Consider the following 13,775-nt stretch of genomic DNA (forward strand, 5'->3'; position numbering starts at 1 on the left):
GACGCTCGTTTCGTCAGCATAAGACTCATCAGTGACGCTCAGATCATAATAGTTATAAAACCAGCCAAGTAAAAAGTTGCAGAGCATTGAGGACCCAAAATTCAAAAAATGTTGTGCCAAAAACAGTTATCTTATTCTGGGATAAGAAAATCCTTAGGTTTTTTTTTTAAATTAAAGTTTTGTAAGACGAAATTTATAAAAATGAACATAATAGATATTCATGTCAATACGAAACGTCAACTAGCAGTGGCATGGACCCAGTGGTGTAAAAAGTTATCAAAGGTACAAGGATTATAATTTAGTTTGTCAGACGCGCGTTTCGTCTGCATAAGACTCAAACGGGACTCTCAGATCAAAATAGTATAATGCCATTAAATGTTGAAGAGCATTAAGGACCCACAATTTCAAAAATGTTGTGCCAAATACAGCTAAGGTTATCTTTTCCTTGGATAAGAAAATCCTTAGTTTTTCTTAAAAGTTTTGTAATAGGAAATTTATTAAAAAAAATGACCATATAATGAATATTTATGTCAACACCGAAGTGCTGAAAATAGCCAAAAATAGATCCCAACTAGTTGAAGTTCATGGTTAGGTTATGCGATAGAATCTTACAAGATGAGTTTAACAACAAAATAAAAAAAAATGTGAATATTATCATAAGTTATGAAATGTTTTTCATTAATTTCTAGTTCTATGAATATATTAATTTTACATGAAACAAAAGCCTGTACAACCACTTGATAAAGCTATCAATCATAACCATGTACTTTACGTCTCTACTGACCTATGTATCAATCAAACTGTTCGGACACGGTTTGTGTTATACTTTATGTTAATTAAACATGGTCAGTTCAAACAATACAACTTATATATATATTGTTCAAAGAAAAGTTAATGTATAAATGTCGAGAAATGATAGAATGAATCTTTGGAGGAAAATAACTGGAGTATCCAATTTTAAATCTAACCTTTCTTATGTGAAATTGTAATGAACGGTTTTGGATAAATTTAAGGTACAATTAATATGAGTCCATAAGCCTCTGGATTAACATTACACCGAATTATCCTGTCACTATAATGCATATATTACCTAATTTACATTTACTCTTAGTTGAAATTGCTCTTTATTATTTTATTTGTGTAGAATATCATTAAAAAGCAAATATAGATTAGGAAATATATTCATTTTACAGACAGAAGAATTCGGACAAAGTAACATATAAGAACAAATTTAAAAATAGTGTGTAGGAAATCACGTTTAATATTTCTCAAAATAAACAACTTGTAAACTAAGTTAATTTTTCTTTTTCATGTTTATTGTCTTATTGCTACCACATAGTCTCATCAAATAGAAGTGTTTACGATCAACACCAATTGAAAATAGTTGCATTTGTTTATGGTTCAGTGCTTGTTCTGGTAAAACATATGAGGGGTACTAGATCATTGGTATTTTCCGAGAACTTTACAAACCCTTAACGGAGTTAGTAGACGTTACTACAAATGTGATAACCTGAAAATAACAAGAATAACATGAATAGACGGTTTTAAACTTCTAAATAATGTCAATTAAATTCAAAATTAAATTCTTTAATTTTTATTCTGCTTATTGGAATGAACTGGGGGGGGGGGACACTAGCCCTGTTGGATATTCAAATGAAAATACGGCATCTGATTTCTTTGATTCTGGCTATGGTTTATAATTTTTTAATGCTCATACCTTATGTATACAATGCGGTAAAGTATACGGTTTAACGATTTATATATACGGTGCATTTATACATTATCAATATTTCTCTAGTATGAGAAAATTAAAAGCTTCTATCTTGATTTCTGAGCAAAAACTATTTTGATGAAGATTAATGAGAGGCAACAGACTTGACCGATGTTCTGATGTCATAAATTAATTAAGAAGATACAAGTTTAAGGTTTTAAAAAAAAAATCCGAAAAAATCGCAAGAGCTCGTATGGAGAAGCATCGATGCTTGGACAGAGTAAGTGATCCTTACTATGCATGCATAATCTTCAGTCATTTTAACTCAGTCAAAATGTCCAAACCATTATATAGGACAATTGATAACGTTTCAGATCAAATGATCATTCTATTATTAAAATTTCGCAGATCTAGAAAATAACATGTCGATAGTTATTTCTTATGATAACTCTGTTGGAGCAGTTCTTGTTTCAGAAACACACTTCTGTTAAGAAGGTCCTTTAAATGAGAACATGCACATTCGTAACGTATCAATCGTATACTACATACAATTTGGCACATGGTATTTATATGCTGAAAAATTGGGAGATTATCATTGCATAAATAATTAAGTTGGAAATCGTCTTTTTGCAAGAACAACATTTAAACAAACTTAATCGGTTAAGTATAGTTCATAGTAATTTTTTTTTATTGGAAGACATTATAGCTTCAAAAAGTTACTTCCACATTATAATGGCATTCATTTTCTAAAAAGGTATTTAAAAAATACAGATTTATAATAAGTGAAAATTTTGGTATTATTTCCTTTTTCATCTTTAATTTCCAACCATTCATTTTTTGGTGAATCTGTACCCTCAATATTAAGATATTGATGATGGTCGTAGTTTAGGTCTTTTTCCCTCTTATTCTTTTGATTTAACATTATTGAACTGCTTTTTTTCATTTTTCAATTAAGAGACATTTATGCTGTTTTCAGTGATTGCGTCTTTCATTAATTATTAACGTTTATGAATATGCCAGTTTATGTATAACCACTACAAATTATGGCAGGTTATTGTAATTTGGTAGTGTATTCTTCAACTCATGTCATTTCTGTTAATACGTTTGACCCAGTCCCATCATTCATGGACCATTGGATTAAAACACAGTGACATTTTCCGCAGTTCAACTGTTCTCTAGGTCGAGCGTCATCTATTTATTATAAGATACCTCATATTAATGCCACTGATAAAAAAATAAGCAAATTTTACCATTTCAACATACAAAATGTAATTTGTTTTGTTGAATAACTATAGAAAACGCTGAAAAATACAGAAATCCACTATATAGCCTGTACGAACATAAATAAAAAAAGACGAAATTATCCCTTTCAAAAGAAAATTCATAATAATCATAAAGAACAAAATCAAAAGGGTTTTAGTTATATGTTTTATATAGATGATATCGCAAAAACAAATCATCGGCGTCTTCGTTTAATGTCTTGGAGTTTCAAACCGTAGCCGAATGGACGAACATTATAGACCAACACTTTACACGATAAAAAAAAAGTATCGATAAATTTGGGGAAAGAAAGATAACTCTATTTCTTTTATGTATATGGTATCTATGATGAGTTTATACATGTACTTTTTCATGTCAAACTAACGAAATATTGTGTTGGCGCTATTAAGCTGTCTTTTTAAAAATCAATAAAATGAAAGACAGAGCACAATACGAGAGAATATATCATTGATACAAGTAAAATGACAATGTCTAATAACAGGTTTTATACGAAATCTTAGAAACCGAACATGAATAGAAACGTATGATATACATGTATGTACTATGTTCCAGTTATTGTCTGTTTTGATACGAATACATATATGTCATATACTTTGTATCGCAGGCTAAAGTGTTCAACTAAGATAAAATTGTATTCTAATCAAGACCTCTGTATGCGCATGTTTAGTTTTACTAATTAATTGAACGTAATTCGATTACCAACAATAAATTTACCTTTTAACTTTTTTGGATTCGAGCGTCACTGATGAGTCTTTTTAGATGAAACACGCGTCTGGCGTATATACAAAATTAAGTCCTGGTATTTATGAGTTTATTTAGAGTGTAGTAAAATTTCGACACAATAAAAAGATTTAAGATTTTATGTTACAGGTTTTAAAACTTAACAGTCTTTCTGAGAATTCCTTCTTATGTACTTGATGTTAATTTTCAAGAGTTTATATTTTGTCTCTTGTCTAGCAAATATCATTCTTATACATAGTTGTTGCGTGTTCTGATGCTCCATGCAGACAGCAGAAACATAACGTGTGGTTGGAAAATATGAAATTTGTCAAAATATATCTAAAACTCATTTTACACAAATCTAATCAACGTCGTCCAAGAAAATATGTAAAATCACAAAAATACTAAACTCCGAGGAAAATTCAAAACGGAAAGTCCCTTATCAAATGTCAAAATCAAACACTCAAGCATATCAATCGACCTGTAATATTCCTGACTTGGTACTTGCATTTTTTATGTATAAAATAGTTAATTAAACCTGGTTTAAAGCTAGATAAATGTGTATGGTAGTCGCATTAAATTCCATTATAACGATGTGTGAATAAAACAAGCAGACTTAAAACCCAATAGTCTGTACAGAAGCGCATGCGTCTTTCGTTTGATGTCTTGGATTTTCAAATCGTAGCAGAATGAACGATTATTATAGACCAACACTTTACATGTTAAAAAAAGTATCGATAATTTTGCAGAAAAAAAGAAAACTCTATCAATTCTATGTATATGTCTTATTTCAATTCTGGTAATGATGAGTTTATTAACATGCACCTCACATATCATGTTCTTTTTCATGTCAGTTTAACAGAATATTGAATTGTCGCTATTGTGTTTTCTTTGAATAAAATCAATTAAGTACCTTGATCTATAATGGTTTACTTTTAAACTTGTTAATTGGATGTAGAGTTGTCTCATTGGCAATCATACCACATCTTCATGTTATAATTATAATCACTATGAAAACAAATAAATATGTAACAAAGAAGCACAAAGAGGCATATAGATAAAACACAAAGAGGCATATAGACAAAGCACAAATAGGCATATAGACAAAGCACAAAGAGGCATATAGACAAAGCACTTTAGCGAAAATGAAAGTTAAAAAATAAAAAAAATTATAATAGCACAATAAAAGAGGGACGACAGATACCAAAGGGACAGTCAAACTCATAAATCCAAAACAAACTGACAACGCCATGGCTAAAAAAGAAAAGGACAAACAGACAAACAGAAAAACAATAGTACACATGACACAACATAGAAAACTAAAGAATAAACAACACGAACCCCACCAAAAACTAGGGGTGATCTCAGGTGCTCCGGAAGGGTAAGCAGATCCTGCTCCACATGCGGCACCCGTCGTGTTGCTTATTTGATTACAAATCCGGTAAATAGTCTAATTCGATAGGTCAAATTCATGAAAGGGAAGGGGATTGTAGTTACGACGTAAGGAACATATCCGATATCATTTGTGAAACGGTTATTCCATAACGGTCAACCAACTCGTGATGGCGTCTGTAAAATTTACGAAGGGATGATTTCAACTTCACCATTTGGAACTCTTGGTTTAATAGCTTCCTTGTGAGCAGTAACCCTCTATCAAGAAAATCATGATAGAAATGCAAGCACGGGAATATCGTATCAATTGGGAGATATATACCCCGTATGCAGGTGCTGCTGGAATGTTGCTACTTAGAAATGGAAAGTTCACAATTGGAAAGCTGAAATCATCTCTTTTGTCGTAAAGTTTTGTCTTCATATATATATATAACATATTGTAAAATATTAACAAGTTCAGGTAAGTTCATAGCCACGTGATATGCATAAAAGAAACACAAGAGAGCATATAGACAAAGCACATAAGCAAAAATGAAAGACAAAATACAAAAGCTATTAGAACAATAACACAATGCGGGATAAATAAGTACATGTCTAATGGATATCACCAAAACCAGACTAAACAGTAAAAGTAATGTCTTCTCTATACTTTATATTCCTAACATAGCAACACTTCTACCAATAAACAACTAAAACACAAACGTATGTTTGTCGACTAGCTCGCTGCTTGTGTATATCCACTAACACAAATAAAAGAATAATATAGCATATGTGTATATATGATTCTATATGATAAACTTCTTTTATAGGCTATATTTGTTATAATTGTTACTATTTAGCAATGTTTAATTCATTTGCAATTGCAATTTGTGTGTTATCCTTTTAGTTTTTATGCATACAGCATATGAAATAACGCGGAGGAAACGGTGGAAGGATCATTTATTTTAATTTCATAGAGTGAATAGATATATGAAATTTTCAGTTTCTGACGACCACCTTCATTTCTACAATATTTGTATTTTTAAAAGTAAATGGGAGACAATTCTAGCCGAGAATTAATCTACCTGTGTACAAGGTCACTCTAACTTAAAAATGTCTAATGTAAACAAAATTAAATAGGTAACATCTATTTTTAATATTGGTTAAATATGAACAACATAGGAATACTGGATTTGATTTTATTAATCTTTGCTTTACTCATCCTTTATGTAAATCTAATTTACTTAAAAACATCGCATTCTATTACGCTCATTTTATTTGAGTGCATATGTTATGCACTAGGTTTCTTACGTGGCTACAACTTTGGAGTTAGTGATTTAGTAGTGACTATTTTAGTTTTTGATTTCTTGGTGTTATGAACCAATCAACAGAGACCAGTAACACTTCCACCTGGACCATCCCCACTGCCAATAATCGGAAATATTCTTCATTTAGGTGATGGTAAACATACTGTGGACGTATTCCGTTCTCTACGAAAGAAATATGGGGACATTTTTAGTCTATCTCTTGGACCGTACTGGGTAGTAGTGGTTAATGGAAAGGATTGTCTTAAAGAAATATTTGTAAAGAATGGAGAATTTACTTCCGATAGGCCACCACTTTACGTCATGAATTTGTTTCAGAATAAAGGTAGGATATTCATATGAATAGTGCTACGGTAGTATATGTACATGCATCAATAAAAACCAAAGGGCATTCACCTTCACTTTGCCCTTATACTCCGTTCAAGATATTATGCTACGACGCAAAAATCTTTGTTTTTAGGGAAATTGCATACAATTCATTGAAATTTCAAAGTTTATTATTGAATTTAAATGTGGGAAACTACTATTGTCCTTCGTAAATAATTTGAAAATATAGACATCCGTTTCGTATACGTATTTGGCACAAAACACAACAGTAGCGATCGAGTCAATACATTCTATAAAGTTGAAAATTTGGACTTTTTGATGTTGAAAGGTTACCAAATTCTATTTTTCTTTTATTATGGCCTTTCGCGTGAAACATAGTCAGGGGACGTTGACATATCTCTTTATTTTGAAAGACGGAGAGAAAATTGTATCGCACTCTTCAATAATAAATCAAATAGCAAGAATTTCTGAAATATTGGCCTTTACCACAACAATCACTAACACATGCATCTTACGATAAAAGATGTATTGGGAATGAAAATTAAAATCTAACAAGACATAGTCCATAAATGTTTGTACTTGTACACAGTATGGTTCAGTTTAACCACGTATATACATGCAAACAAAAAACTGCTTTCCCAATACCATATGTCGTAAGGGTAAATTACACAATATAACCGACAGTCCAGGGGTTGAATAGTTATCAAAAGTACCAGGATTATAATTTTATACGCCAGACGCGCGTTTCGTCTACATAAAGACTCATCAGTGACGCTCAGATCAAAATAGTTAAAAAGCCAAATAAATACAAAGTTTAAGAGCATTGAGGATCCAAAATTCCAAAAAAAGTGGTGCCAAATACGGCTAAGGTAATCTACTCCTGGGGTAAGAAAATCCTTAGTTTTTCGAAAAATTCAAAGTTTTGTAAACAGAAAATTTATAAAAATGACCATATAATTGATATTCATGTCAACACCGAAGTGCTGACTACTGGGCTGGTGATACCCTCGGGGACGAAACGTCCACCAGCAGTGGCATCGACCCAGTGGTGTAAATAGTTATCAAAAGTACCAGGATTATAATTTTATACGCCAGACGCGCGTTTCGTCTACATAAAGACTCATCAGTGACGCTCAGATCAAAATAGTTAAAAAGCCAAATAAATACAAAGTTGAAGAGCATTAAGGATCCAAAATTCCAAAAAAGTGGTGCCAAATACGGCTAAGGTAATCTACTCCTGGGGTAAGAAAATCCTTAGTTTTTCGAAAAATTCAAAGTTTTGTAAACAGAAAATTTATAAAAATGACCATATAATTGATATTCATGTCAACACCGAAGTGCTGACTACTGGGCTGGTGATACCCTCGGGGACGAAACGTCCACCAGCAGTGGCATCGACCCAGTGGGGTAAATAGTTATCAAAAGTACCAGGATTATAATTGTATACGCCAGACGCGCGTTTCGTCTACATAAAGACTCATCAGTGACGCTCAGATCAAAATAGTTAAAAAGCCAAATAAATACAAAGTTGAAGAGCATTGAGGATCCAAAATTCCAAAAAAGTGGTGCCAAATACGGCTAAGGTAATCTACTCCTGGGGTAAGAAAATCCTTAGTTTTTCGAAAAATTCAAAGTTTTGTAAACAGAAAATTTATAAAAATGACCATATAATTGATATTCATGTCAACACCGAAGTGCTGACTACTGGGCTGGTGATACCCTCGTTGAAGTCATAAAACTTTGCTCAGTGCCCGGAACACAAAATTCATGCTCTAAACATGAAATCCAGCACTTTGATTGGTTGATTTTGAAGTTGAGTACAACAAACAGACTCGAAAGTGTTATGACGTCAATGCCAGTAACGGACCTGACCATCGTTTATTTGAACAAACAAGGAAATAAAACATAATATAATAAGTTAATCTTCATGTGTGCAGATATTGATTGGGACTCAACGCTAAAAGCAACATATTAAAAAGGCAAAGATGCGAAAATGACCAAAGATGTAGTACACAGATTATTCAAATTCACAACGGCCAGCGTCGTCTGAGGGAGATAGAACCTTAGTTTTTTAAATAATTCTGTAGCTTATCAAGAGACAATTTAAGAAATCATTTCAATACGTATGCATCCCAGGCAAACATATTTTCCTACACTATACTCAAATTATTGCCAATTAATTAGTCAATTATTTTTTCTTTTATTTGTTTCTCACATTTTCAGGGATTGTAAGCTCTAATGGAGCAAACTGGAAGGCACAGAGATCGTTTACCATATCCAAATTACGAGAATTCGGTTTTGGGAAAAGGAGTTTTGAATCGAGCATTATTGAAGAATTGAAACCATTTTTAAATTGGATACAAAGTTATAATGGTCAACCATTTGCTCTTGAGGGAATTTTAAATGCAAGCACAGTTAATAGTTTAATGCAAATTGTTGTTGGAAAACGTTTCGAATACAATGATGAAAAATATTGTGAGTTTTTAAAAGTTATCAACGAGATAGCAACAAGTCCTGCATTAACAGGACCAGTTAATTTTTTACCATGGTTAGCAAAACTGCCAGGTGATATTTTGGGAATAAAAGCTGATACGGTAAAATTTGATAAGCAAATCGATTACTTTAGAAACGAAGTTGAGGAACACAAGAAAAGTTTTGATCAAGACAATATCCGAGATTTCATAGATGTGTACTTGAAAGAGATGCAGATTCAAGACCAAAACACACATACTATTTTTAAAGGTATGTAAAATTTCCAAATGTTTAATATTAGAATATATCATAAATTGAATAAATTGAATATATATAGTGCATAATCACGACTGGTGGATAGTATGTTATTAATATTGCCAATTTTTGAATGCTGTAATACATAAAAAAAAAATGAGCTTCACTCACGTTTGAAATACGAGAGATCTGTTTACAATCTATTTCTTAAGATTACTTAGTATGAATATCAGTATATTATATATATAGTACTTCAACGAAACAGCAACCCAACGACACAATCAACTAGTACTCATTGCGAGATCAGGGAACAGTCTTGAATAACAGATATATGATATGAATATTTTAGCGCATAATGGACCCTAATCTGAATGTTGTGAAAAATATGTAACCAGAGGAAATTATATCAAATCATCAGTTACGCTCGAAGCAAAAAAAGATAAAAACTCCAAATAAAGTACGAAATAAAAGATAGCAGCCGACTCTTTGTTACAGAAATATCAGAAGTCAAATTCAGTTTATATAAACTAGAACAAATTCTCTAATAGAAACACCTGATGATGGTTTTATATTTTCCGTATTTTAGAAGACCAGCTAACTTGTATAGTGAATGATTTAATTAGCGCAGGAACCGAGACAACAGCGACAACGATACGATGGGCTATTGTATTGCTACTTAACAATAGCACTGTTCAAAATAAAATGCGAAAAGAAATAGACGTTGTTGTTGGTACTGGGCGAGTTCCAACACTTGCCGACAGACATAATATGCCATATAGTGAGGCGGTCATCCTTGAATCTTTGAGGTTTGGTAATATCGGACCTCTGTCCTTCCCACATCTTGTTACAGAAGAAATTATCTACAAAGATTTGTATGTCATTCCAAAGGGTAGTGTCGTTTTACCATGTTTGGACTCCGTTGCTTTTGATGAAACGTGGTTCCCAGAGAGTAATGTCTTCAAACCAGAACGCTTCATAGATGAGAAAGGAAAACTTTGTAATCAAGACAAAATTTCTACTTTTTCATTAGGTATGTAAATATAGGGGTGGAATGTCCCTTTGATAGTTTCGGCATCTCTTATAGGGTCTTAAAGTTTTAATAATTATGTTCATATAAATAGGCTATATTTGATATAGGTTTGAGGATTCTATTGTATGTTCCACCATCTTCAAAATGTCCTTATATTTCTTGTGTCAGACAATAAACAGGAAATGTAAAGAAAAATAATATGATAATGTAAAATAAGTTTTTGATGTATATTCTGATTACAACCAAACTGATAATATATACTTAAACATGAAAGATTTGATTATCGAGGATAAGTTTTTTTCATATCGGAATTGCTCATTTCCTCGACATTTGCACAAATTGACGACTCAAAACTAAAATCTACGACACACGTGTTTCAACTTCTCAGCAGTACCCTACCCTTTGATCCATTGTATGGCGTTTACATACCCCAATTAAGCTCGTGAGTTTTCAAACTGTTTGGACTTCATTATCAAGGGTGTGCTCCTTGCACGAACACTTTTCAACAGAATAGGGAGGAAAAGACGACGTTTTGCAGTCATCTAGGCGGATAGGTTCGCCAAAACGATGTCTTGACTGATAACTACTAAAATGTTTCGTGATCTTTAGATGCCAGTATATAGTCGTCTTCCTTGGTTTATTTTCTAATTGTGTTATATTCCCAATTATAACGATTTACGAAAGGTGAACATCGGTAAACTACTGTCACGTAACTAACAAAACAATCTAAACATTTATTATCTGGTCTTTGTTAGTCTTGTGTGTTTTTTTATAATTTTAATTTATTTATATGTTTTGGAGTTTAAAATGTCGTCCATTTGCAATGAACTTATTCTAGGGCCAACTGAGGTCCCACTCCGGGTGCGGAATTTTCTCGCTGCAGGCCCGTTGGTGGCTTTCGGCTGATACTTGCTCTTGGTTAGGGATTTTCCTGCTGATATATTCCTCATTTCTATTCTCAATTTAATAACTAAGATGGTTCATTTCTTGATTAACAACATATTTGTTACGTTTGTTTGGAGGATTTGTTTTTCAACAAACGCTTGGTATTTCCATGGTATTTAGTAATGCTCCTCTTCTGTCGACTTGTTCTATTCCTTTATTCACTTGCGTCATACAGAAGCTTCTTATGAGGACTAAAACGAGCTATTATCAGCAGATGATTACACATGCAACTGTATATATTCTTTTCATGATCACTGAATAATTCAAGTGTTGGTGCTTTGTTGATCGCATCTAACTTGAGATAAATGATGAAACAGATAAAGTTGAATCTGTGTGATATCTTGACATACGTCTTAAGTTGACATTAAGGGTTTGTCTAGAAAAAAACTTATAGATGAACAATTTAGAGATGATTTTAGCGTCCCAGTTATGAACTTTTCATTTCTATATAGTAACATGTCAACAACGCATGTATATGGATTTAATACTATCAGTTGATACGATATTCAAAAGCGTGCATTTCACAACGTTATTTCCTTGATAGAGGGTTCACTGCTAACAAGATAAACTGCATTGAACCAAGAGGTCCAAAATAATTAGGTTGAAGTCACTCCTCAGTTCATGCGAGTTTGTTTTTCCTTTGAAATCTGAGGCCACTCTCATATTAATCTATCAACTTGAAAGGATATTAACGCTCTAGAAAGAACAACATGTATATAACATGTACATTGTCCTGCTGTTTGATTCATGATTTTAATTGTAGGAAGACGTGTTTGTCCGGGAGAAGCTTTGGCTAAAATGGAGCTTTTTCTATATATAACATCAATGGTTCATCGATTTGAATTTTTACCAGTGGAAGGGGAAGACCCACCCTCACTTGAAGGAACCAAGAGTTTAGCAAACAATCCTCTGCCGTTCAAGTTCCGGGCGATACCAAGAGAATTATAAAGTTCACTAATAATTTTTTAATGTAATTTGTTTGTTAAAAAGCAAATGAAACATAGGATATGCAGGAGGAGGATTGAAATTAAAGACTTCATCAATAGGCAACACGTAATATTATAAAATTATCTTGTAATATATTTTATGGTTAAAAGATTGTACAAGAACAAGTATAACGTAAATAAATTGTAACCCGCCTCATAACTGTAAAGTATGATTTCAATAGATACTTGCGGGAACTAGGTCTATGCCTAGGATTACACTTAAAGTAACGATTACAGTTTACGAAAAATAAGGGGTCCTCTAAAAAAAAAATGATAACTCCAATTGAGATACACAATAGTACAATAAAATGAATTGATATGTTAATTAGAATTTAAATATAAAAATTTCTACGGCACACGCATGTAGGACCTATGGTCACAACAGATGTGGATCGCCAAAAAGTCCTCATAACTTAATATTTTCCTTTTTCATTTTCCGTTAGCGTGGTCAACCTTTAATCTCATAGTGTGCAATATGTCTAATTGATTTTCTACACGTCCTGGTCTGCATATTTCTGTTTTTTTCTTACTAGTATGTTATATGTCAATACTGAATATCTTTTCGGGTATGTTTTGTCGGTTAGGAAAAACAGATCTGTCAGGAAAGGTAATTCTTGTCCTATATTTCTTCTTAACATTATTGCTGATGACATTGGAATCTACACTTAACACATCCTATTCAGTCTTCGTTCAATACTACTCGAGTGTAAAGACAGTGACAATCTCTGTGTCTTGCGACGTCCTGTTTCCATGGTTCCGTTACGTTAATTATTTTAGCGGATTTCCGGTGGTTTAGCCAATGATGAAACAGAAGATTTCTAATCATAGAATAAAAGCAAAGACTAAGAGTTGTCTGACTTGCATTAAATCTAAATTGGGTTCATATACATTCGTGTGCTTTAACCTGACAACCTGATTGGTAATTTTATTTTACTTTAAAAATATCTAAACAAAATTATCAGATTAGACTTTTAAATGCTGTATTTAATTAAATTGCAATGCATGTATATTTTAATGGGACTTAAGTTACAATTATTTTCAAACGAGGAAACGATGCAAAAGGGCATTTAGAACCAATAAGTAAAACAAAAATCCACCATGGTCAAGGGCAAACGAGTAAATTATAAACAAAAGTCCACAAAAAAAACACCAAGAAACAGAGAGTTCATTTCTCAACGACGATACAAATTTGAATTCGAAGATTTATAACAATAGCGTTTAGATAATAGACAGATAAGGATAATTTTACAAACCACAAATCAAGTTCAATCTAGATAATCATTTGGCGTCTGACGGAAAACATGTGATTAGTTATAACGACATCTCTGCAACGACTTCCTATAAAAAAAAAT

The 13,775-nt window shown here is 32.4% G+C and overlaps 1 protein-coding gene across 1 annotated transcript; it reads left to right on the forward strand.

Annotated features, from left to right (window-relative positions):
* Window positions 1-6,462: 6,462 nt before the first annotated feature.
* LOC134684612 (cytochrome P450 2E1-like) lies at window positions 6,463-12,665 on the forward strand (the record flags this gene model as incomplete). The annotated part of the gene is made up of 4 exons (XM_063543912.1): window positions 6,463-6,733; window positions 8,959-9,477; window positions 10,049-10,492; window positions 12,201-12,665. Coding segments are annotated over 4 exons (1,419 nt in total), but the record flags the coding sequence as incomplete, so codon positions are not given.
* Between the last annotated feature and the right edge of the window lie 1,110 nt (window positions 12,666-13,775).

This window comes from Mytilus trossulus, chromosome 9 (genome assembly GCF_036588685.1).
Source record: "Mytilus trossulus isolate FHL-02 chromosome 9, PNRI_Mtr1.1.1.hap1, whole genome shotgun sequence".
NCBI lineage: Eukaryota > Metazoa > Mollusca > Bivalvia > Mytilida > Mytilidae > Mytilus > Mytilus trossulus.